General features: G+C 41.2%; 2 protein-coding genes across 2 annotated transcripts; both read left to right on the top strand.

Annotated features, from left to right (window-relative positions):
• The first annotated feature begins 369 nt into the window (after nt 1-369).
• On the top strand, nt 370-690 carry LOC143568200 (uncharacterized). The gene has a single exon (XM_077054409.1). It carries the CDS (start codon nt 370-372, stop codon nt 688-690), a length of 321 nt encoding a protein of 106 aa, XP_076910524.1.
• A 3,865-nt stretch (nt 691-4,555) lies between these two features.
• On the top strand, nt 4,556-6,865 carry LOC143568199 (uncharacterized). The gene has a single exon (XM_077054408.1). It carries the CDS (start codon nt 4,556-4,558, stop codon nt 6,863-6,865), a length of 2,310 nt encoding a protein of 769 aa, XP_076910523.1.
• The last annotated feature ends 18,403 nt before the right edge of the window (nt 6,866-25,268 follow it).

Genomic DNA, 25,268 nt, shown 5'->3' with positions numbered 1-25,268 from the left:
CTTAAGATCTGCAATGATTTTTGGGGGTGTGGAGGTGACTGTTAAGAAATCTCAAGGATCTCTTGTTTACAGACACAAAAATGGTTATGGTGGTGGCTCTTATTGAGAACAACCAACCCTTAATAAGGAGGTGGAGACCTCCTTATATAGGGAGCCTCATGGCCACCATCATGGTACCCTAATGGGCCTAGCCCAGTTAGGGTTACCTCCACAAAACCCCCTCAGCCCAATAATATTGTATTAGCCCATATAATAAAACAAGCCAAACATAATAAATTAAGATCGTAAGCCGGGTTTAGTACCATACCCCTACACCTTCGATCCTGCAAGTACCTATTTCTACTTCCCTCTCTCATCTCCAAATCCTCAATGGATGCTATCCACCCCGCCCTAATAGTCAACAACATCCGCAACTTTATCCTTCTCATTCTAGACCTCGAAAACAGGCAATATACGTCATGGGTCGAATTATTCACAATTCACTGCACCGTCTTCGAAGTACTCGACCAAATCATACCATCTGATGTCTCCTCCTATGCCAATGATAAAGAAAAAGACAACGACACAGCTGCTCCTGTCGTGCTCGCTTCATGGGACCGTTTGGACGCTGTCGTTAAACAATGGATATACAGCACGATCTCTCAAAACCTTCTCATGAATGTTATCAAACCGAAAGCCACCGCGAAATAGACCTGGGAAGCTATTGCTTATCTCTTTTGAGACAATCAAGCATCTCGAGCCGTAGCTTTGAAAACTCGCTTAGCCAACATCAAACTCGAGTCCTTCCCTAATATCTCTACCTACTGCCAAGAACTAAAAGTCTTATCCGATCAATTGGCTAACGTGGAGGCACCAATTTCTGATGCAGATTTAGTGTTACAACTAGTCACTGGTCTAACCAATACCGAGTACAATGCGATCGGTATGTTTATTAGTCAAACCGTTCCACTGCCAACTTTTTCTCAGGCTAGATCTAGACTCACACAAGAAGAAACTAGGAGAGCCGGACTCAACTCAAACCAGATTGCAGGCACTTCCCTACTCACTACTCTCAACAACTCAGCTCGTGAACCATCTGGTCGTGGGTCTTCTGGTACGGTTAATGACAGTCATGGTTCATCTGATACACCCCAACGTGGGCGAGGTCATGGTACCACTTGTGGACGGGGTCGTGGACGATCTCGCGGAAGAGGTTATTCCAGCCAAAATAATCCTCATGGTCAATCCACTCAAGGAACCTACTATCCATCATATAACACTTCATACAATTCATGGGGGTATAACACACCAACACTCCAAACACCATACACCAACATGCACATTCCACCCACCCCTCACCCCACCGTACCCACAACCAGACCCCACCCACATGCTGGAATTCTAGGCCCGCCACCACCTCAGGCTCATTATGCTCACTATCCTCACCAATATGTCCCAACCAACATTGAACAAGCACTTCATACCATGACTCTCGACCCGGACCTGCAGTGGAATCTTGACACAGGTGCCACCAATCACATGACCAGCAACACAGGTACTCTCTCGTCTTATTTTAATAACCGCATTTCGAACAATATCGTTTTTGGCAATGGGTTTCAAATTCCAATGCTAGGGATCGGCTACACTAAATTTAACACCTCATTCAAACCCATACATGCCAATAATATCCTTTATGCACCCAATCTCATCAAACATCTTTTATCTGTTCGTCGCCTTACTATCGATAATTTGATATCTATTGAATTTGACCCATTTGGTTTTCTTGTGAAGGATTACCTAACGTGGATACCTATCCTCCGCAGCAATAGTACCGGCGATCTCTACCCACTCACCCTATCTACTGACACCAAGTTCACCAATCCAACAACCTTTGCTGCCTTATCACAGGATCTCTGGCACAAAAGACTCGGGCATCCCGGCAATGATTTATTACATTTCTTGAATAAACATCATGTTATTTCAATTGATAAACCTTCTGTTAAACGTGTATGTCAGTCGTGTGTTTTTGGCAAACATGTTAAATTACCATTCTGTGATTCTCCTTCTATTACTCGTCTTCCTTTTGATATCTTACATAGTAATTTATGGACCTCTCCGGTGCTTAGCACCGCCGGTCACCGTTACTACATATTATTTCTTGATGATTTAACCAATTATCTATGGACATTTCCTTTAACCAATAAATCACAAGTGTTTGATATATTTCTTCACTTCCACAAATTTATACATACACAATTTAATATTAGCATTAAAACCTTTCAATGTGACAACGGCACCGAATACAACAACAAATCGTTTCATGAATTTTGTTCCAAAAACGGCATGGTCTTCCGTTTTTCATGCCCTCACATCTCCTCCCAAAATGGCAAAGCCGAACGAAAAATTCGTTCCATTAACAATATTATTCGAACCCTTCTCATCCATGCTTCTGTACCCGAAAATTTTTGGCATCATGCACTTCAATTGGCCACTTATCTCATAAATATCCTACCTAGCAAAACAAAACAAAACCACACCCCCACTTACCTATTATACAATAAACAACCCACATACTTTCATCTTCGCACCTTTGGTTGCCTTTGCTACCCGCTTTTCCCTTCCACCTCAATAAACAAACTTCAAAATCGCTCCTCTCGTTGTGTCTTTCTAGGCTATCCATCTCACCATCGCAGATACAAATGCTATGATCTTTCCACTAGAAAAATTATTATTTCTCGACACGTCATCTTTGACGAGTCTATCTTTCCCTTCGCCACACAAACCAACCCTCCACCCACATACAATTTCCTTCACTCAAATCTCACAGATTCCTCATCTAGCTTTTGTCCCACCTTCACTAATCGATCTACTCACAATTTTTCATCAAATCCATCTTTCTCATCTAATCCTCATCTAACTCATTCCCCCACTACCACCACTGATCCGCCCCCCTACAAATCCATTGGTCCAATCTCAACCTTCCCATGTTATCTTACCAATCTCGGCCCAACCTTCAACAACTCACACCAACTTTTCTTCCAATCCCATTTCAACTCACACTACACCAACAACTACTCCCCATACCAGCCCCCCTACCACACCTACATCAGCCACACAACAGTCTCCACACACACCACCCAATTCCTCTGCTAATAATTCCACCTCTCCGTCACCACCCTCCTTACCTCCACAACCACCCGCCTGAACCATGACCACTCGAAGCATGGCGGGAATCACCAAACCAAAAACTATATTTAACCTCCATACCCACACCACTCTTGAGCCTATACCTCGAAACCCGTATGATGCCCTAAACAACTGTGTTTGGACCCGTGCCATGCAAGATGAGTTCAGGGCTCTTATTAAAAATGAGACATGGGAGTTAGTACCCCGCCAACCGAATATGAATGTCATTCGGTGCATGTGGATTTTTAAACATAAAACTAAATCAGACGGTTGTTTTGAACGATATAAGGCGCGTCTTGTTTGTGATGGCAGGTCTCAACAGGTAGGGATTGATTATGAAGAGACATTTAGCCCCGTTGTAAAACCGGCAACCATTCGTACCGTGTTGAATATTGCTCTATTTCATGGTTGGGATATTAGCCAGTTGGATGTTACAAATGCATTTCTACATGGAAATTTATCTGAAACTGTTTACATGCACCAGCCTATGGGTTTTTGACATCCTCAATTGCCACATCACGTGTGCCGGCTAAAGAAATCACTCTACAGTTTAAAACAGGCTCCAAGGGCGTGGTATCAACGTTTCACTGATTATGTGGCTACTTTGGGTTTTCGTCACAGTTCGTGTGATCACTCTATTCATTTATAGACATGGAGATGACACAGCCAGGGACGGATTTATTCATGTGAGTACCGGGTCAAGCGAACCAGGTGTTTTTCGAACCGTAGTGGAGCATTTAATAGCGACTTTTTTAGCGAACCATGTGTTTCTGGGCTGAACCATATATATAATTCGTTTCAAATATATACATAAAACATATACTGGCTTAGTGGCAAGGCGTGCATTGTGTTTGAGTGCAGACCCGGGTTCGAGTCTCACACAAGACACAACCTTATTTTTTTTTGCCTTTTTCTTTTGTGCTCTATTACCCTTATAAACCTTTCTTAAAAACCCTAAACACCCCCAATTTCCCTCACTGTCTGTCTGTCCACCTCTACCGTAGAGAAAGAAACTCGCCGAGACGCCGACCACCTCACAGTCACACAGACAGACGCCGACCACCTCCAAATCTCCAATTCCATCTGTAGCTCCCACAAATTAAAAACCCTAAATCCACAATACACATCCTCCGGCCTCCGCGTTCGCCGACGGTGACGACTCCGACACTCACAGTCACACAGTCACACCAGAAACTCGCCGTCGCCGTCTCACCGATAGTCCGATACCCTCCGGCAGTCCGGCCTCCGCGTTCAGGTGCGTTCCCGAATCCCGCCCCTTTTGTAGTTCGTTAGAATGAGACTTTTGATGATTGAGTGTTCAAAAAAGATGTTAGTTTTTTAGGGCTTTGAATTTTATTTTTGCTTTTACAGAACTTAAATTTGATAGATTATGGACCGTTTTTTATCGAGAAGGCCACGAGACCCTTCACCATCTAGTAGTAATAATCTGGCAAGAGTCGAATTGGATGATCTTCCATGGGATCCTTCAGATCGAAAGCCGATTTCATCATATCATCCTAATCAAAAAGATGAAATTAGAAGAACATATTTGCTAAGAGGGCCATGTCAACCTATTGGGCATAATTTCCCGCAACGAGATTTTAGTGGTTGCTTAAGAAAATTTCGTCCCGAGTGGTTTAAGACACATGAAAATTGGTTGGAGTATAGTGTTAAAACGGATAAAGCATATTGCTTGTTTTGTTATTTGTTTCCAGAAACTGGTCAAAAAGATGCGTTTGTGACCGATGGATTTGGTAATTGGAGCCATTCTGATAGAATATCCTCACATGTTGGTGGTATTAGAAGCCTTCACAACAAAGCACGTAAAAAAGGTGAGGACTTACTTAAACAAGAACAATCCATACATGTTGTCTTTGACAAACAAACTAATAAACAAAAAAGGGACTATAGACTCCGTTTGAGTACCTCAGTTAGACTTGCAAAAGGTTTGTTGAATGGTGGATTACCTTTTCGTGGTGATGATGAATCTGAAAGTTCACTCTATAGAGGACATTTTATAGAGTTTTTGAAATTGTTGGGAGAAATAAATGAAGATATTGCTAAGGTTATATTAAGTAACGCTCCGGGGAGATGCCAAATGATCGCTCCATCCATCCAAAAAGAGATTTGCAATTGTTTTGCACAAGAAGTATTAAAAAAGATATTCAATGAACTTGGTGATGATGTTTTTGCAATATTGGTTGACGAATCGAGAGATATTTCTAAAAAGGAACAAATGGCCGTGGTTTTAAGATACGTTGATCAATTTGGAATTGTAAAAGAACGATTCATTGGCCTTGTCCATGTCAAGGAAACAACCGCGTCGTCTCTTAAATCTGCAATTGATGATTTATTTGCTCGTTACAACTTGAGTTTGCGGAAGGTTAGAGGCCAAGGATATGACGGTGCAAGCAACATGTCCGGTGAGTTTAATGGATTGAAAGCTTTGATTTTGAAAGAAAATTCTTCGGCATATTTTATTCATTGTTTTGCTCATCAACTACAACTTGTTGTTGTGGCTCTTGCGACAAAGCATCATGACATCTATAAGTTTTTTGATGAAGTGTCGGATTTAACGAATGTTGTTGGTGCTTCTTGCAAACGAGTAGATTTGATTAGAGAAAGTCAAAGAGAGAGATTACATTTGAATCCGGAAATTGAAACAGGGCGTGGAAAAAGTCAAGAATTGTCACTTGCGAGAGCTGGAGATACACGTTGGAGTTCTCATGAAAAAACTCTTTTGCGTTTGCTTGCTTTATATCCTGCCGTTATTGATGTGCTCGAGTACATAGAAAATTGGGGAGAGATACGTGCTCAGAAAAGTCAAGCACATGGCCTTCATGTATACATAAAATCTTTTAATTTTGTATTTTATCTACATTTGATGAAGTACATCTTGGGAGTTACAAACACATTGTCTCAAGCTCTTCAGAGAAAGGATCAAGACATCATGAATGCAGTTGAGCTGGTTAGATCAACCAAAAAAGCTCTTGAAAACTATCGACTTGAAGGTTTTGACTCTCTTTTAAAAGATGTTACATCTTTTTGTGACAAATATGAGATTGAAGTTGTTAACATGGAAGATGAGTATGTTGACCCAAAAAACCGAAGAAGAAAAACAAACATCACTAATCGTCACCATTATGTGGTTAATAATTTCAATACGGTTCTCGATATGCAAATTCAAGAGCTTGGAAATCGTTTTAATGAGGTAACCACGGATTTGCTTACGTTTATGAGTTCTTTGAGCCCGTGTCGTGATTTTCGCCCCTTTCATAAGCTAAACTTGCTAAAGTTGGCCGAGATGTATCCGTATGATTTTAGTTTTGATGAAAGAGACAAACTCATGTTTGAACTTGGCCACTACATTGCTAATGTGAAAGAAGATTCGAGGTTTGACAATCTTAAAGGGGTAAGTGATCTTGCAAAAATGATGGTGGAAACAAGAAAACACATTGATTATCCGTTGGTTTATCGTTTAATAAAATTGTCACTAGTTCTACCGGTTGCAACGGCTAGTGTTGAAAGAAGTTTTTCTTCAATGAAGCATGTGAAGACGGAACTACGTAATAGGATGGGTGACGGGTACATGAATGATTCTTGCATTTGCTACATTGAAAGAGAGTTTTTACTACAAGTTTCGATCGAAGATGTAATGCAACGCTTTCAAAAGATGAAAACTCGTAAAGAACAACTATAAGGTTAGTTTTTTTTTTATTTCGAAAGATTATCGTTTTTAAGTCCCGTGTTTTTTTAGTTTCTAATGATGATGTTTTTTAGTTATTATATCGTTTTTTATTATATGATTAATCTTTCTTGACCCGAACCGTTAAACCAATCCGAATCGTCAACCCGACCCAATTTTTTTATACGCGTTCTTATATATTTAGAGCATCTTAAAATAGCGAACCAGATAAAAAAAAATTCTAAATCCGTCACTGGACACAGCTTATCTTTTGTTATATGTGGACGATATTATTTTGACAACTTCTTCACCTATTCTCAAGGCCCGAATCTTGAAACATCTTTCAAGCGAGTTTGCAATGAAGGACCTTGGCCCCTTAAGTTATTTTCTTGGGTTATCCGTCTCTCGAGATCCCAATGGAATTTTTCTATCTCAAACCACATATGCCATGGATATACTTCATCGTGCAAATATGCAACATTGCAACCCGATTCACACTCCGGTTGACACCGCAAGTAAGCTAAGTACACAAGCGGGTTCTTTAATTGACGACCCAACCATGTACCGCCAACTCGCTGGAGCCCTTCAATACTTGACATTCACACCTCCGGACATCTCATACGCCGTGCAACAAATCTGCATGCACATGCACGCGCCACGTACCGAGCACCTCAATGCCTTACGACGCATTTTACGGTATGTTAAAGGTACTTTATCCAAGGGTCTATACATGCGTCGTGGTCCAATCTCTTCCTTAATCTCCTACACTGACGCGGACTGGGCCGGCTGCCCTGACACTCGTCGTTCGACCTCAAGCTACTGTGTTTACCTCGGTGAAAACCTCATCTCATGGTCCTCAAAACGACAATCAACAATATCTCGTTCGAGTGTCGAAGCCGAATACCGGGGTGTTGCTAACGTTGTGACTGAACTCTGTTGGATTCGTAATCTTTTACGTGAATTAGGTCGATCACCATCTCGTGCCTCCTTGGTGTACTGTGAAAATGTTAGTGCTATCTATCTCTCGGGCAACCCCGTTCAGCATCAGCGCACCAAACATATTGAAATCGACATTCACTTTGTTCGAGAAAAGGTTCAACGAGGCCAAGTTCGTGTACTTCATGTTCCCTCGCGGTATCAGTTTGCGGACATATTTACAAAGGGTCTACCTCGTGCATTATTTGAAGATTTTCGAGCCAGTCTAAGCATCCGTGACTCTCCAGCTTAGACTACGAGGGTATATTAGAATATTATATTTGTATAGAATATAGTTTCCATATATGTATAGGCCTTAATGGACTATTGCAATATTGTATATAAGGAATTGAGATCAATGAGAAAGGCAGATAACTCATTATCACGTATTATCACTCTAACGCATTTCTTCTTTTATTCGTGTAGCGCAAAATAGTAAATAAATGGATTAAACTGTGGATTAAAATTAGTAAACTAAATTAAATACCATTGAAATACCGTTGATTAAACATATGTGGATGCTCATTAGTAAAATAAATGAAGTACTGTTGATTACTACCAAGCAAACAAGTAAAAAAAAATTGAGGTGCAACTAGTTGACATCTATGCATATACAAGTATCCAACCATAAAAAAACTAACTGTATAGGAATTAAATAACACTGAGCTAACTATAATTGAGTGATAATATGATTATAAATTAGAATATGCTATATATAAATATTTAAAAAAGTTATGTCAGATTAATCGTGTATATAATCGGGTAAATGTGTCAATGCTATCAGGTAATCGTGTCGAGTAATCGAGTATATGACAAATCCCGAACCAACGAAAAATTCAAAACTAATCACCAAGCCTTCTCAAACCCTAATGGATCAAGTATTACCTGTCTTAATTGTGTCCGTTTTTGTGTTTTTCCATCGGGTTCGGGTTTCAGTGTCATCCATACGGATATCCCTTCATGGATTTCCATGATTAGGTAGTTAGAATCCATGTTGTTTACGCATCTCAACAATGGGCCCATGTATGATCGTCAATATAGTACGCCATCCTGCATTTTGTATTGTAGTGCCTTATGTCGTATCTTTTAGGCCTCTTATCTTTCACTTGTTAAGCTATTTAGGACCAAAAGTATCAAATCTCAAAATTCTGGAAATTTGGGCGTGCCGCGCATTGCGAAGTACACAAGATGTGCCCTTCGCGTAGCGCGATGATCCTAAGGTTCATCTCGGAAATTATTTGGGTCACGTTACGCCAACCCTCGTTCCTCACTCATCGCGATACGCGATGCATGTCTAGTATCGTTAATTCAAGCTTGTTTCATGGCTAGCATCAAGATTGACTGATTTCTTGCTTTTTGAATCGATTTGAACGATGCAATATGAACATTGACTCTTTTTTAACATGTGTGCGTGATTCTTGGTCAATAGTTTTGTCTAAAACTTCAATCTTATGATTCTAGACTTAAGACTAGCTCCATTAATCCAAATTGCCTTGTAATTAACAATTTTGTGGCTACATAAATAGGCCTCTACCTTTGCTTATTCTTTGTCACACTCCATTTCACTCTCAGTTGCTCTTTAGCTCTCAAATTGGTCATCATTGCATACTTTGACTTTCAAAAGTCAAGCTTTTTAAGCTCCTTTTAACTCTCATGTTTCATTTCTCGGGCATGTCACATTATTTTCTCTTTTTATTCCAGAGATTAGAACTTAATACCTTGTTGAAATTAATTTGACAAAGGTGTTAGTTCATCAAAAACAAACCCGACTCGCTTATGCGACTAGTCGGTCAAAGTTTGGGTCTTTTGTATATTAACATATAAAACATGATTCTTTCCTCTCACAAACATAAAAAAACGACATTTCATCATCTTGGAACGAAACTCGACATAACATCAAGTTTTTGTCCTACCAAAATGAATCGCTCACTCACTTAACTAACTTTTATTATTGATTAAGCCTGTTTCGTTCATTTTTTTTAAATGAGTCGAAAATAATCAAATTCAGTGAAACATTACTGTAGTAGTGTAGCATAAACTTTTGAGAAAAACTAAAACCTGGCAACTTATATATAGCTTTTACGACCAAAATTTAGTTAATTATAGTGTAACATATATTTTTATAATTTAAAACTAAACCTTTTTTCATTTACTCGTTTTCTATTTCATTCAAGCCATTCATTGAACCTTAGAATCTTTCATATTTTCTAGATCACTCGTTGAACAAAACTTGCACGATTTACTCGTTTAAGCGCAGTCTTCATCTAATACTCGCTTAACATACCATGTGAGTCTTCGTAGCCCATTTCTTGTACTTTTACTTTGTTTTGGGGTGTAACACGTTACATTTTTCATTTTTATTTCGTGACCACATGTTTGCAAAAAAATTTTAGAATATTGTCTTGCATGTTACTTTTCTTACAATTTATTTATGAACTCTGTGAATTATATGCTATGCGTTTATTGTTTTTTGGTGGAAGAGACTACACATACTCTAAGTGGGAGGATCGAACGGGATTCATCTACGTCTTCTAGTAGTTTGACTTTCTGTCGAAAAGAGCGGCGGTATCATTTCATTTCATTTATCCTTAGTAATTTGGCTAGCGTAAATGAGAAAAAACATTTTCATCTATCGGTTTTTCATTTTCATTATGCTAAAATAGTACATCATGATAAGTGAATTAATTCTTTTCATATTATATATATATATATACACACACACAAATTTTTTAATTCTCACTAACTTAATTGTTGACAAAATATATTATTTTAAACGTGCTTCAAGGTGAAGTATGATTTGAGTAATGAAGAAAACAAGTTGGTCTTTTAGGTTACTAATAATAAATAATGTTTGCTTGTTTCGATGTATTGTTATAATGGTATTTGATTTTGAGATAAATGTCTGCTTATGATTTGATGAAATAAACTAAATATTATTATCACATTAATAATGTCTAGAGATATGAACAATAAGTGCACCGCCTTAATGTAAAATTTGTAGGAAACCGTTCGCGTCATTCATGTCTCTCATCATGAAGATTATCATCAATCGCTCTTGATGTACTTGCTTCATCAACCGCTCTTGATGAACTCACATGTGTTTTCCTTAAATAGGGAAACACAATTTTGAAAAAATCGTTGGTCCTCCACTCAACAATAGTGCCTTCATGTAAATTGGGATTCTTGGACTCATGTACAAGAAACCTATGCACATTACTGTGATGTGCATATCCAATGAATATACAATCCATGGTTTTAGGTCCTTTCGTTAGTGCCTTTGGTGGCGGAATCGTCACATTGGCAAGGCACCCCCACACTCGAATGTATTTGTATGAAGGTTTTTTATCCTTCCACAACTCATACGGAGTCACGTCCATTTTCTTGCGGGGTATCTTATTCAAGATATAATTGGCCGAGAGAATAGCCTCCCCCTCACAAGTCATAGCTCACGCCCGAGCTAATCAACATGGCATTCATCATCTCTTTCAATGTATTCCGCAATGCCATTTGATTGTGGAGAATAAGGTGGGGTATACTCATGTATTATGCCACTTTTTGCGCATATTTCCATAAATGGTGAAACATATTCACCACCCCTATCACTTAGCAAAGTTTTTATTCTCCGTTTTTGTTGATTTTCAACCTCATCTTTATACAAGATAAACTTGTCTATTGCTTCATCCTTACTTTTAAGTAAGTATACATAGCAATACCGAGTACTATCATCAACGAACGTGATGAAATACTTATTTCCACCTCTTGTGGGAGTGGCTTTTAAATCGCACACATCGGTGTGGATTAAATCAAGGGGTTCGGTTATTCGTTGAACCGATTTGAAAGACTTTCTCATTAGTTTGGATTCAACACATGTTTCACATTTATATTTTGAATCGACTTTAAAACATAGAATGCTATTTAATTTAATTAAACGTCGAATTTAATTAAAATTTACTATCCTAATCTACAATGCCAAACACAAAAATTAGAATTTGACGACTCAAGCATGTAAATAGAAGTTGCAATTTTATTCATAGAATTTTTGACAACAATTACATTCAATTTGAACATAGCATTGTCGGCATAGCCCTTGCCGACAAACATTCCATTTTTCAATAAAACAAATTTATCCGATTCAATTACCAAGCGAAATCCGTGCTTGTTGAGTATCCATCCCGAGACAAGATTCTTGCGAATTTCGGGAACATAGAGAACTTTGGTCAACGTGAGCTCCTTGCTGGAAGTCCACTTCAAGACCACATCGCCTTCCCCCATGATGTCCGCAGTCACTTTATTCCCAATGTAAAGCTTTTAGTCACCGCCGCCTCTTTGAAATTCTTAAAGAGTTGTTTTTCGCCGCAAACATGGCGGGTTGCACCAGTGTCAACGTACCACCCTTTGGGAGTGTCTCCCACAATGTTGACTTCCTTGATGAAAGCCGCTTCCTCGGTAATCATCGCCACGAGAGGAGTGCCATCCCCGTCCACCAAATGCGCGTGCTCGCGCTTCGGTTTTTTGCACTGGTTCGCCCGGTGCCCCATTTAGTTACAGTTGTAACATGGTCCTTGGAAAGGTGAAGACTTCTTTTTCACAGCCCCTTTCTTCACGCCAAGGTCCACTTTCGCTTTCCCTTTGTTACCTTTGCCTTTGCCCTTGTTGCCCCATTTGGAGGATTGACCATACTCGACTAAGTTAGCCTTGGCGGAAACATCCACTAGGCTACCTTTTTGAGCTCTCTTATTGTCTTCTTATATTCGAAATCGAGCAATAAGATCATCAATGGTCATCTCCTTTCGCTTGTGTTTAAGATAATTCTTAAACTCAACCCAACTAGGAGGCAAAAATTTTCAATTATCGCTGCCACTTGAAATGTCTCACTAAGTGTCATTCCTTCAGCCAAGACGTTATGAAGTATAACTTGCAACTTTTAGACTTGACTAATTACAGTCTTAGAGTTAACCATTTTATAGTCCAAGAAACGGGCGACAACAAATTTCTTTGTTCTCGCATCCTCCGTTTTGTATTTTTTGTCTAAAGACTCCCATAATGTCACACCCGGCCCTGAGCGGCGGAAACAGCCGGGCGCGCGCGAGTGGGGATTGATAATTAAGCACGGGCCATTGCAAACATTCAAAGATTTTCATTGCGCAAGAAATGTTTAATACATTACATTGTTTAAAAGTTACATAAAAACATCCAAGTATAAACTGAAGATTTCCTCGCCATATCCCCTTGCGCGGCGGGTAACCGTGCGCATCGAGGGGATAAAACCAAAATCTTCCAAAAAGCTTGTTTTAGATGTTCAGCGTGTGGTGCTCTAAGTGTGACTCCATGCGCTACCTAGTTATCTCCTGAAAGACACGTAAAAACATTTGAATCAGTATAAACTGAGTGAGTTCACAAGTTTTAGTAACTTGATAAATCGTATTGCATCATAATCATTCTGAATCATAATTCTGATAGCATCATTAAAACACATGCTTGGTAAAACAGTTCTATCAACATATTCTGGTAAAATCGTTCCGCGGGTTACGCGCGAACATTTCTGGGAACTGTGCTCGTCTATGCAAAGTGGCGCTGCCACTACGAGCTAAAAATAAGTAATACCGTCCCGCGGGTTACGCGCGAACGTTTCAGGAAACATGTGCTCGTCCATGCAAAGTGGCGCTGCCACTACGAGCTAAAACAATGTATTATCGTCCCGCGGTTTACGCGTGGACATTTCTGAAAAGCCGTGCTCGTCTATGTAAGTGGCGCTGCCACTACGAGCTAAAACAACGTATTACCGTCCCGCGGGTTACGCGCGGACGTTGTGCCGGAAAACAAGGCGCTCGTCCATGCAAAGAGGCGCGACCCCTACGAGCGGGCTCAAACCCATAGTACTGCCCCATGACCATACTAGGCACTCGTCCATGCAAAGAGGTGCGACCCCTACGAGTGGGTGGATCAAACCAGCAGTCCCTACCCTTAGAGTTCCAATGGTAAAGTGATCACTTACTCGAGTTCTAGCGCACATACATCGAAAACCTTAGATAACCATTCGCATTGCTCATCATGAAACATAACTTAAACACGTAATCGTTTGCTTAGCTTGTAAATATACCATGATAAAACATTATTTAAGTACGTGTCCCTCGCCCCGAAAACAGTTTAAAATAGTGAAAACAGTGAAAATAGGGGCTGTGAGACTCACCTGTGGTTCTTTGTTAAGAGATTAATCGAGATTCGGGTTTTCTTGGTGTTGGCCTCGGAATCGAAGGTCTAGAATACGATTAAATAACAAGAAATCTATATTAAGATCAAGATATATGGGTTGGAAAGTAGATCTCAAGGTTATAATCTCGGCTTACCTTGTAACAGGAACGGAATTGAAAATCAAATAGATGCTTGGGAGATGATTCAGGGCAGATTTGCAGTTTTAAGAGAGAAGTTTGAAGTGTGTTGAGTGATAATTTTAGGTTACATATTTATAGGCAAATTCAATGGAACACAATCCCTTGATTTAGGGGATTGTAATCTTTTCATATCTAGGTGTGATGATGATAAAGTATGGAAAGTATTATTATTTATTCAAAAGTGGAGGAGTGGGTAAAAGATTCTGATTTTTGCAGGACATGCAGGTCTGTGGTTGGTGAAAGTAGGGTGGCTGATAGTTGACTGTTCATGCTACAGTGTGCTTTTGCCAGTGCACAGTAAAAAGTAGAAATTTTCTGAAACACGTTACTGTTTTCTTTTGGGCGGGAATAATCCCCTTTATTCTGAAGAATAGACTAAGTATTCTGCGTGTATAACTTTGTGCGTACAGCCTTATGCGTGTAGGATTCTGCGTGTAGAATGTTTCTTTGCTGCGGGTAGGTGCGTAACCTTCTCGCAGTTAGGGACATTTGAGTTTCATTTGTAGATTCTCCAGGTGGTCTTGGTATTTCAACATAGTGATCAGTCATGTTGAAGTCAATTCCATCTTGGAGCTTCAGACAAACTAGCTCTCAATGTTCCCGCCATGCGGGGAGGTTAGTTCCCTTCCGCACGCGCATAAACGATTTAGGGTGCACCCGCCTTAGCATCATGCGGGATGGTCAACCCATAGACAACATAACGTTTAAGTTACATGAAAACATAAAGCCAAATCATTCACGCATGGCGCATATAACATATGCCCACGCTGGTTCTTAACATGGTGCGCTCGCGCAGGGCGCACATAACAATTGCACGCGCTGACTAACATGGCGCGCTCGCGCAGGGCGCACATAACAATTGCACGCGCTGACTAACATGGCGCGCTCGCGCAGGACAAACATAAATGCCCGCGCTGATTCTAACATATGCTCGCGCCGGGCGCACATAATGTGCCCGCGCTGATTCTTATCATAGCGCGCTCGCGCAGGGCGCACATAACAAATGCACGCGCTGACTATCATGGCGCGCATAATATTTAAAATCACCTAATTATTAGGTTGATTACTTAGTTTAAGGGGTTGGGAATTTACCGGGTGTCACATTCTCCCCTCGTTAAACGAATTTCGTCCCGAAATTTAGGAGACGTTGCTGGCAGAAGCCATATTCTGAAAGAGGTGTGGGTATTTTATGCGCATCTGATCTTCTCTTTCCCAAGTGAATTCAGGCCCACGCCTTGAGTTCCATTGAACTTTTACCAACTTGATTCTGCTTCTGCGCAACCTTTGTTCTTTCCAATCGGTTACTGCTATAGGCTCTTCTACGAAGTGCAGCTGTTTGTCAATATGAATTTCTTCCACTGGTAAAATCAACGTTTCGTCAGATAAACATTTCTTGAGGTTGGATACATGAAACGTATCATGAACTCCACTGAGTTCGGCGGGTAGACGGAGTTTATAAGCAACTGGACCGATCCTCTCCAGGATCTCAAAAGGTCCAATGTAGCGCGGATTTAGCTTTCCTCGCTTACCGAAACGGGGGACTCCCTTCCATGGAGAGACTTTCAAAAGTACCTTATCCCCTACTTGAAACTCCAACGGTTTCCTTCTCATATCAGCATAACTTTTCTGTCTGTCGCGTGCTGCCTTAAGGCGATCCCTTATCTGAAAAATCTTGTCTGTTGTTTCTTGGATCACTTCTGGACCAGTCATTTGCTTGTCGCCCACTTCAGCCCAACACAGTGGGGATCTACACTTGCGCCCATATAAAGCTTCAAACGGCGCAGCCTTAATGCTTGTGTGATAACTGTTATTGTAAGAAAATTCAACCAACGGGAGGTGGGTATCCCAACTACCTCCAAAATCGATCGCGCACGCGCGCAGCATATCTTCCAATGTCTGGATCGTTCGTTCGCTTTGTCCATCCGTTTGGGGGTGATAAGCCGTACTCATGTCCAGTCGAGTACCTAACCCCTCTTGTAATGATCTCCAAAACCTTGAGGTGAACCGACTATCTCTATCAGAAATGATGGACACTGGGACTCCATGTTTTGAAACTACTTCTCGAATATACAATCGGGCTAACTTTTCCATTTTATCAGTTTCTTTAATTGGCAGGAAGTGCGCTGACTTAGTTAGCCGATCTACAATAACCCATATCGTGTCATAACCCCCAGGTGTCTTTGGTAGTTTGGTGATGAAGTCCATAGAGATTTGTTCCCACTTCCACATGGGAATTTCTGGCTGCTGAAGCAACCCTGATGGTTTCTGGTATTCAGCCTTTACTTTTGAACACGTCAGGCACTTACTGACATACATCGCGATGGCGCCTTTAAGATTGGGCCACCAATACAACTCTTTAACATCTTGGTACATCTTGTCTGCGCCAGGATGTACGGAATATCGCGTCTTGTGAGCTTCGTTTAAAACTTGCTCGCGCAATCCTCCCTTGAGAGGGACCCATATGCGGTTAGCGAAATATAGATTGCCGTTCTCTTTCAGTTCCAAACTCTTAATCATACCCCCAAGGCATTCAGTTTTAACAAACTCTGGTTTCAAGGCTTCTTGCTGAGCGTCTCGGATGCGCGTAGAGAGCTCTGCGTGAATGGTCAACCTTAGAGCCTTGACTCGTAGCGTTTTTATTCGTTCCTTCCTACTTAGCGCGTCTGCTACCACATTCGCCTTCCCCGGATGATACTTGATCTCGCAATCATAATCGTTCAACAATTCAACCCATCTTCGTTGCCTCATGTTTAATTCCTTCTGATCGAATATATGTTGGAGGCTCTTATGATCCGTAAAGATTACACATTTCGTACCGTAGAGGTAATGGCGCCAAATCTTTAGCGCGAAGACAACAGCTCCAAGTTCTAAATCATGCGTTGTGTAGTTCTTCTCATTGGTCTTAAGTTGGCGCGAGGCATACGCTATGACTTTGTCTCGCTGCATAAGGACACATCCGAGTCCCTGATGTGAAGCGTCGCAGTAAACAACGATGTCATCTGTCCCCTCGGGCAGAGATAGAATTGGCGCACTACATAACTTCTGCTTCAACATTTGAAATGCCGCTTCTTGATTCTCGCCCCAAACAAACATCCTGTCTTTCTGAGTTAGCGCGGTCAGAGGTAGAGCTATCTTGGAGAAGTTCTCAATGAAGCGTCGATAGTAGCCAGCTAGCCCAAGGAATTGCCTCACCTCAGTTGGGGTTTTTGGCGCTTCCCAGTTTTCGATGGCTTTAACCTTAGAAGGATCGACGTGTATTCCTTTCTCGTTTACAACGTGACCGAGAAAATGAACTTCTCTAAGCCAAAACTCGCACTTGGAAAACTTCGCATACAACTTTTCTTTCTTTAACAATTCCAAAATCATTCTCAGGTGTTGCTCATGCTCGGCCTTGGTTCGAGAGTAAATCAAAATATCATCTATAAACACGATCACAAACTTGTCCAAGTATGGTTTGCACACACGGTTCATCAGATCCATGAATATAGCCGGCGCATTAGTTAGCCCGAAAGGCATCACTAAGAACTCATAATGGCCATATCTGGTTCGGAAGGCTGTCTTTGGCGCGTCTTCCTCATGGACCCTAAGTTGGTGGTATCCTGACCGTAGATCTATCTTCGAATAATAACTGGATCCCTGCAACTGGTCAAATAAGTCGTCAATCCTCGGTAAGGGGTACCGATTTTTGACTGTCAGCTTGTTCAGCTCCCTGTAGTCAATACACATTCTGAACGAACCATCTTTCTTCTTTACAAACAGTACTGGAGCTCCCCAAGGTGAGAAACTTGGGCGAATGAAACCCTTATCCAATAGTTCCTGTAACTGATTGGATAGCTCTTGCATCTCAGATGGAGCTAAGCGATAAGGCGCTCGAGCTACTGGCGCAGCTCCTGGGACCAAATCAATACGAAACTCGACTTGTCGCGGCGGCGGTAACCCGGGCAAATCTTCAGGAAAAACTTCTGGAAATTCGCGCACTACTGGTAAGTCTTCAATTCTTCGCTCATCTCATTTCTCTACTACATGCGCCAGGAAGGCGTAGCACCCTTTCCGTAGGCACTTACGCGCCTTTAGGCACGAAATCAGTTTCGTCGCAACTCCCCTTCTTTCCCCTTGAATCATCAAAGTTTCTCCGTTCAACAGTGGAATCCGAACCTGCTTCTCATGACAAACAATCTCCGCGAGATTTTCGACCAACCAATCCATACCTACCACAATATCGAAACTTCCCAAATCTATTGACAACAAGTTTATATTGAACTCATGACCTCCCATGACTAATACACATTGCTCAGTCCTTTCATTCGCGCATAACTGCCTACCATTGGCCAGTTCTATAGTATAAGGTTTGTCTAGCCTACTGGTCGCTAAGCCCAGGGAGTTTTTAAATTCATGGGATATAAAACTTAGGTCAGCGCCAGTATCAAATAAGACAGATGCATAATGACCGTTAAGCAAAAACGTACCGGTTACCACATTCGGCTCTTCCTTTGCTTCACCCGCGCCAATCACAAAAGCTCTCCCGCGAGCTTGGTTTCCTTTCTGTGGGCAATCCCGACTGAAGTGTCCAGGCTTCCCGCATGTATAGCAGCTGTCGCTCGATCCAGCTTCTCTGATGCGACAATTCATCGTCTTGTGCCCTGGTCTGCCACATTTGGCGCACGTGACGCTCGCGCACTCACCATCGTGGTGGTACTTGCATTTGCTGCACCATGGGCGAGGCCCGCTGTATCCTTTCCTTGATGGTTCCGCGGCTTGAATCGCGTAAACCCTTGTGCTTTCCTGCTTCTTGGGCGGTGGCTGCTTGAAGTCTGATCCTCGGTGGGAGTTCCATTTCCTCTTAGAGTCAGAGGTTCGCTGCTCGTTCAAGCGAGCAGTCAACATACCCGCACGAACCGTATCCCTTGTAAGGGTGATGGCTCGTGCAACCGCCTCGTCAAAGGTCGGAGGTGCGGCGGCGTTGAGCGGGACTCTAACGACAGGAGGTAACCCAAAGATGTACCTCTCGATTTTCTTTTCTTCTGTGTTTGCCATGTCTGACACCAGCTGGCAAAGCTCGTTGAAACGATTGGTGTAGGCATCGATATCCGTTCCTACCATGGTGTGGTTCCAGAATTCTTGTTGCAAGCTCTGAATTTCTGCGCGAGAGCAGAACTTTCTCATCATCATTTCTTTCAATTCTTCCCAGGTCTTGTGGAGAGCAACTTCTCTCCCCAATGTTTTCACTTGAAGCTTCCACCAAGATGAAGCTGCTTCTTGGAACATGCAGGTCGCATAAAGGACCTTCTGGTTTTCACTACATCCGCTGATGGAGAGAACTGTCTCCATCTTGTCAATCCAATTGTAGAGCCCAATGGCTCCTTCGGTGCCTTTGAACGGCCAAGGCCTACAGGCCATGAATGTTTTATAGGAGCATCCTTTGTCCAAGGCTCCTGATTCGGGTTCTGGGGTCTCGTTCTCTTGGCGACCCTGACTAGATTCGGCCTTGCTGGCCTCATGCGTTGCAATCGCCTGCGCGATTATTTCTGCGAGCTCCTCGGGTGTCATGGTAATTCCCTTGGCTCGGGTTGGAGGCATTCTTTTCATAAAAAGAAAATATAACAAACTTAGCGCATGTACTCAGAGCACATAATGTTCTTATCTCTAGACACTGTGACCCGTGTTCCTAAGTGCGTGTGTGATTTTTCTTTTGAAAATATTCTTTGAAAAATATTTCATGCGATTCCCCAAAGGTTATAGTCTAGGTTAAAAACTTCTTTTCCTAGTTCGCTATAACCAGTGCTCTGATACCAATCTGTCACACCCGGCCCTGAGCGGCGGAAACAGCCGGGCGCGCGCGAGTGGGGATTGATAATTAAGCACGGGCCATTGCAAACATTCAAAGATTTTCATTGCGCAAGAAATGTTTAATACATTACATTGTTTAAAAGTTACATAAAAACATCCAAGTATAAACTGAAGATTTCCTCGCCATATCCCCTTGCGCGGCGGGTAACCGTGCGCATCGAGGGGATAAAACCAAAATCTTCCAAAAAGCTTGTTTTAGATGTTCAGCGTGTGGTGCTCTAAGTGTGACTCCATGCGCTACCTAGTTATCTCCTGAAAGACACGTAAAAACATTTGAATCAGTATAAACTGAGTGAGTTCACAAGTTTTAGTAACTTGATAAATCGTATTGCATCATAATCATTCTGAATCATAATTCTGATAGCATCATTAAAACACATGCTTGGTAAAACAGTTCTATCAACATATTCTGGTAAAATCGTTCCGCGGGTTACGCGCGAACATTTCTGGGAACTGTGCTCGTCTATGCAAAGTGGCGCTGCCACTACGAGCTAAAAATAAGTAATACCGTCCCGCGGGTTACGCGCGAACGTTTCAGGAAACATGTGCTCGTCCATGCAAAGTGGCGCTGCCACTACGAGCTAAAACAATGTATTATCGTCCCGCGGTTTACGCGTGGACATTTCTGAAAAGCCGTGCTCGTCTATGTAAGTGGCGCTGCCACTACGAGCTAAAACAACGTATTACCGTCCCGCGGGTTACGCGCGGACGTTGTGCCGGAAAACAAGGCGCTCGTCCATGCAAAGAGGCGCGACCCCTACGAGCGGGCTCAAACCCATAGTACTGCCCCATGACCATACTAGGCACTCGTCCATGCAAAGAGGTGCGACCCCTACGAGTGGGTGGATCAAACCAGCAGTCCCTACCCTTAGAGTTCCAATGGTAAAGTGATCACTTACTCGAGTTCTAGCGCACATACATCGAAAACCTTAGATAACCATTCGCATTGCTCATCATGAAACATAACTTAAACACGTAATCGTTTGCTTAGCTTGTAAATATACCATGATAAAACATTATTTAAGTACGTGTCCCTCGCCCCGAAAACAGTTTAAAATAGTGAAAACAGTGAAAATAGGGGCTGTGAGACTCACCTGTGGTTCTTTGTTAAGAGATTAATCGAGATTCGGGTTTTCTTGGTGTTGGCCTCGGAATCGAAGGTCTAGAATACGATTAAATAACAAGAAATCTATATTAAGATCAAGATATATGGGTTGGAAAGTAGATCTCAAGGTTATAATCTCGGCTTACCTTGTAACAGGAACGGAATTGAAAATCAAATAGATGCTTGGGAGATGATTCAGGGCAGATTTGCAGTTTTAAGAGAGAAGTTTGAAGTGTGTTGAGTGATAATTTTAGGTTACATATTTATAGGCAAATTCAATGGAACACAATCCCTTGATTTAGGGGATTGTAATCTTTTCATATCTAGGTGTGATGATGATAAAGTATGGAAAGTATTATTATTTATTCAAAAGTGGAGGAGTGGGTAAAAGATTCTGATTTTTGCAGGACATGCAGGTCTGTGGTTGGTGAAAGTAGGGTGGCTGATAGTTGACTGTTCATGCTACAGTGTGCTTTTGCCAGTGCACAGTAAAAAGTAGAAATTTTCTGAAACACGTTACTGTTTTCTTTTGGGCGGGAATAATCCCCTTTATTCTGAAGAATAGACTAAGTATTCTGCGTGTATAACTTTGTGCGTACAGCCTTATGCGTGTAGGATTCTGCGTGTAGAATGTTTCTTTGCTGCGGGTAGGTGCGTAACCTTCTCGCAGTTAGGGACATTTGAGTTTCATTTGTAGATTCTCCAGGTGGTCTTGGTATTTCAACATAGTGATCAGTCATGTTGAAGTCAATTCCATCTTGGAGCTTCAGACAAACTAGCTCTCAATGTTCCCGCCATGCGGGGAGGTTAGTTCCCTTCCGCACGCGCATAAACGATTTAGGGTGCACCCGCCTTAGCATCATGCGGGATGGTCAACCCATAGACAACATAACGTTTAAGTTACATGAAAACATAAAGCCAAATCATTCACGCATGAAGCATATAACATATGCCCACGCTGGTTCTTAACATGGTGCGCTCGCGCAGGGCGCACATAACAATTGCACGCGCTGACTAACATGGCGCGCTCGCGCAGGGCGCACATAACAATTGCACGCGCTGACTAACATGGCGCGCTCGCGCAGGACAAACATAAATGCCCGCGCTGATTCTAACATATGCTCGCGCCGGGCGCACATAATGTGCCCGCGCTGATTCTTATCATAGCGCGCTCGCGCAGGGCGCACATAACAAATGCACGCGCTGACTATCATGGCGCGCATAATATTTAAAATCACCTAATTATTAGGTTGATTACTTAGTTTAAGGGGTTGGGAATTTACCGGGTGTCACACATAATTATTTGGCAGTCTTTATTGAAGAGTACACGTTATACAACGCGTCAACTAAACCGTTTAACACATAGTTTTGACATAAGAATTCCGAGTGCTTCCACGCATCTACCGCACTCAAAGCTTGAGCGTCGGTCTCCCCCTTCGCGCTAGTGGCTGGGGGAGCGGATTCTGTCAAGAACCTCGCAAGGTTCAAGGTGGTCAAATAGAAGAACATCTTCTGTTGCCACCGTTTAAAGTGAAAACCCGAGAACTTCTCGGGTTTTTCGGCGTGATTAGCTATGGTAGTCGCTCCTACCATAACGGACAAAGGCGTACCGGTAACCTTGTTCGATGACGATGATACCATTTTTTCTGAAAAATAAACTATGCTAAGTTAGTTTTTCGGAAATATTAATATTGGTCGCTCCCACTAAATTAAAGTACGCAAAAATTTTTAATCCAAACTCTCGAATTAACCCACCGAAGGTGTTCTAAGTCCAACTTTGAAAGGACCAAACAATGGGTTTTTCCAAGAGTTTAGCGTTAAAAATCCAAATTGTAACTGGTTTCCGTCTACAAAGTCACTCCTTTGAATAGAAACGGAAAAAAATGTTTTTTAAAAACAAAACCGCGTGAAACAAAACTAGTTTTAGTCACACGAAAATGTTTGAATACACGAACGGTGATTTTTAAATTTTTTTTTTAAGATTGTAGGAAACCGTTCGATTATAAAAATAAAATACTTTAATAAAATGATCACAATACAAGGAATCAAACCTATCTAGGAAAGCAAGTAAATTACAATACGAATTACACCGGAAAAAATCAAAATTATAATACAATTGAAATAAAATAATGCAAGAAAGGTGTAGAGGAAGAATTGTGTCATAGTCTTTGTGGCCGAGGATCGTGTTTTACACGGGGCCCTTGAAACAAATTCCGGGTCTTTCTCCGTTTTGTTTCCCAGGGTACAACGGACTAAACAATATGTACTGCCGGGGAGGGCTCTAGCACCCGAATAGTACCTTAAAGAAAAAGATGAAGATGATCAAGAATGTTGGAATTCTTTAGGAAGAAAGTTGGAGAAAACACAAAAGAGAATGTGTTATTTGGTGTGTTTTTGTGTGTCTATAACCAAGGAGCTCCCTTGACATTTATACTAGTAGAAAGTTGAACCCATTCAACCATCATTAATGAAAAAATTGAAACACTCCAATCAACATTAAGCAAGGCATTTAAGTTTTGATCAAAACTTAATAACATGTTGAATGGTCTTGACTAAATCATTGGTGTTTTAACTAATCATATAATATAAAAGAATTCAAAATTCATATAATACAAAAGAATTCAAAATTAAAATATTTTATTTACGCAAAAAAAAATTTCTAACAAAATTAACCATTGGTCGGGGGTGTTATATTTAAGACTTCCAAGCGTAGCTGCTTTGCTCATTTGGATGAGCTAGCTAAGCAGTGGATAATCACGCAATAGACTTCCTTCTTGTGGAAAGATAGTCTGTGGACAAGGTCTGGGAATACGAATTGGGAAGAGGATGGAGAGGTAGGACCACCTCTTACATACACAAATTATATGGGGAAAATTCCCAAAATAGTTCATCAAGAAAATGGATTTCCAATTTTGTCCCTCCAAATTCAAGTTTTTAATTTTGTCCCATAGTTATCTTGTCGCCGACTACGTGTTAGGGAATACCGACGACGTGTTACTAAACGAACCAGAGAACGACACGTGGCAGGAATCAGGTGCTAACGTAGGGTTGAAGATGCATTTCTGGTGCTAACGCAGGGTTGAATATGCATTTCTGGTGCTAACGCTGGGTTGAAGACGCATTTCCGGTGCTAATGTAGGGTCGACGATGCGTTACGTATAACTTTTCGTGACCCTACGTAACGCATCGTCGACCCTACGTTAGCACCGGAAGCGCGTCTTCAACCCTATGTTAGCACCAGAAATGCATCTTCAACCATACGTTAGCACCAGATTCCAGCCACGTGTCGTTCCCCGGTTCGTGGGCTATTTTGAATTTGGAGGGACAAAGTTGGAAATCCATTTTCTAGATGGGCTATTTTGAAAATTTTCTCAATTATATATGTATACATATTCAATATATTTTTAATGAATTTGTGGAGGTTCGTATTGTGAAATAAAATGAATGTTTTTAAGTCAAATTTGAAACATGAGATGGAGTTGATGTGACGGTTTGTAAATGTTTTTTTTAGTTGTGGATACCAGTAGAATTGATAAGGTCACTAACAAAGTATATGTTTCAGCCGCTCAATAACTATCCGTGTTCAGCGGGTCATGCATAGTAATGTTACCCGTGTTCAGCGGGTCATGCATAGTAATGTTATGACTTCAAGATCAGCAAATATAGTTTTTAAAAGATTGGGTTTTGGGATTCAAAAAGGGGTAGCGGTGCAGCTTGTTGCCCGCTTGCCTTCTGTTTCGATGTAATCCAATAAACAATTAATACGGCAATTGTTGTGTTTAGATTTTTTACAAGTCATACAACAGGTGAAAAAAAAAATTAAAAAAAATAACTATCCATTAAATTCGTGTAACATTGAGCAACAAGTTACTTTCCACCACAATTTGAAGGTTTCTATTGAAGTTCCAATTTGTAGAAATAATAAGCTTTCAAACTCTTTCTTTTTAAGAGTTTTAAGTGATAGAGATTACCACATCTATTGAAATTGTATCAAACACATTTTTATATAAACTAAAAGATTATTAAAAGATCTAGAATTATAAATTGAGGGAAAAGTGAAAATGAAAATAGTGATAAAAATGAGAATTGTGAAAAGAAT

Source organism: Bidens hawaiensis, unplaced genomic scaffold, assembly GCF_021521415.1.
Source record: "Bidens hawaiensis isolate Kalapana, Puna unplaced genomic scaffold, B.hawaiensis_p1.1 tig00023828_1, whole genome shotgun sequence".
NCBI lineage: Eukaryota > Viridiplantae > Streptophyta > Magnoliopsida > Asterales > Asteraceae > Bidens > Bidens hawaiensis.
Note: the sequence above shows the minus strand (reverse complement) of the source record. Positions and strands in the feature narration are given on the sequence as shown.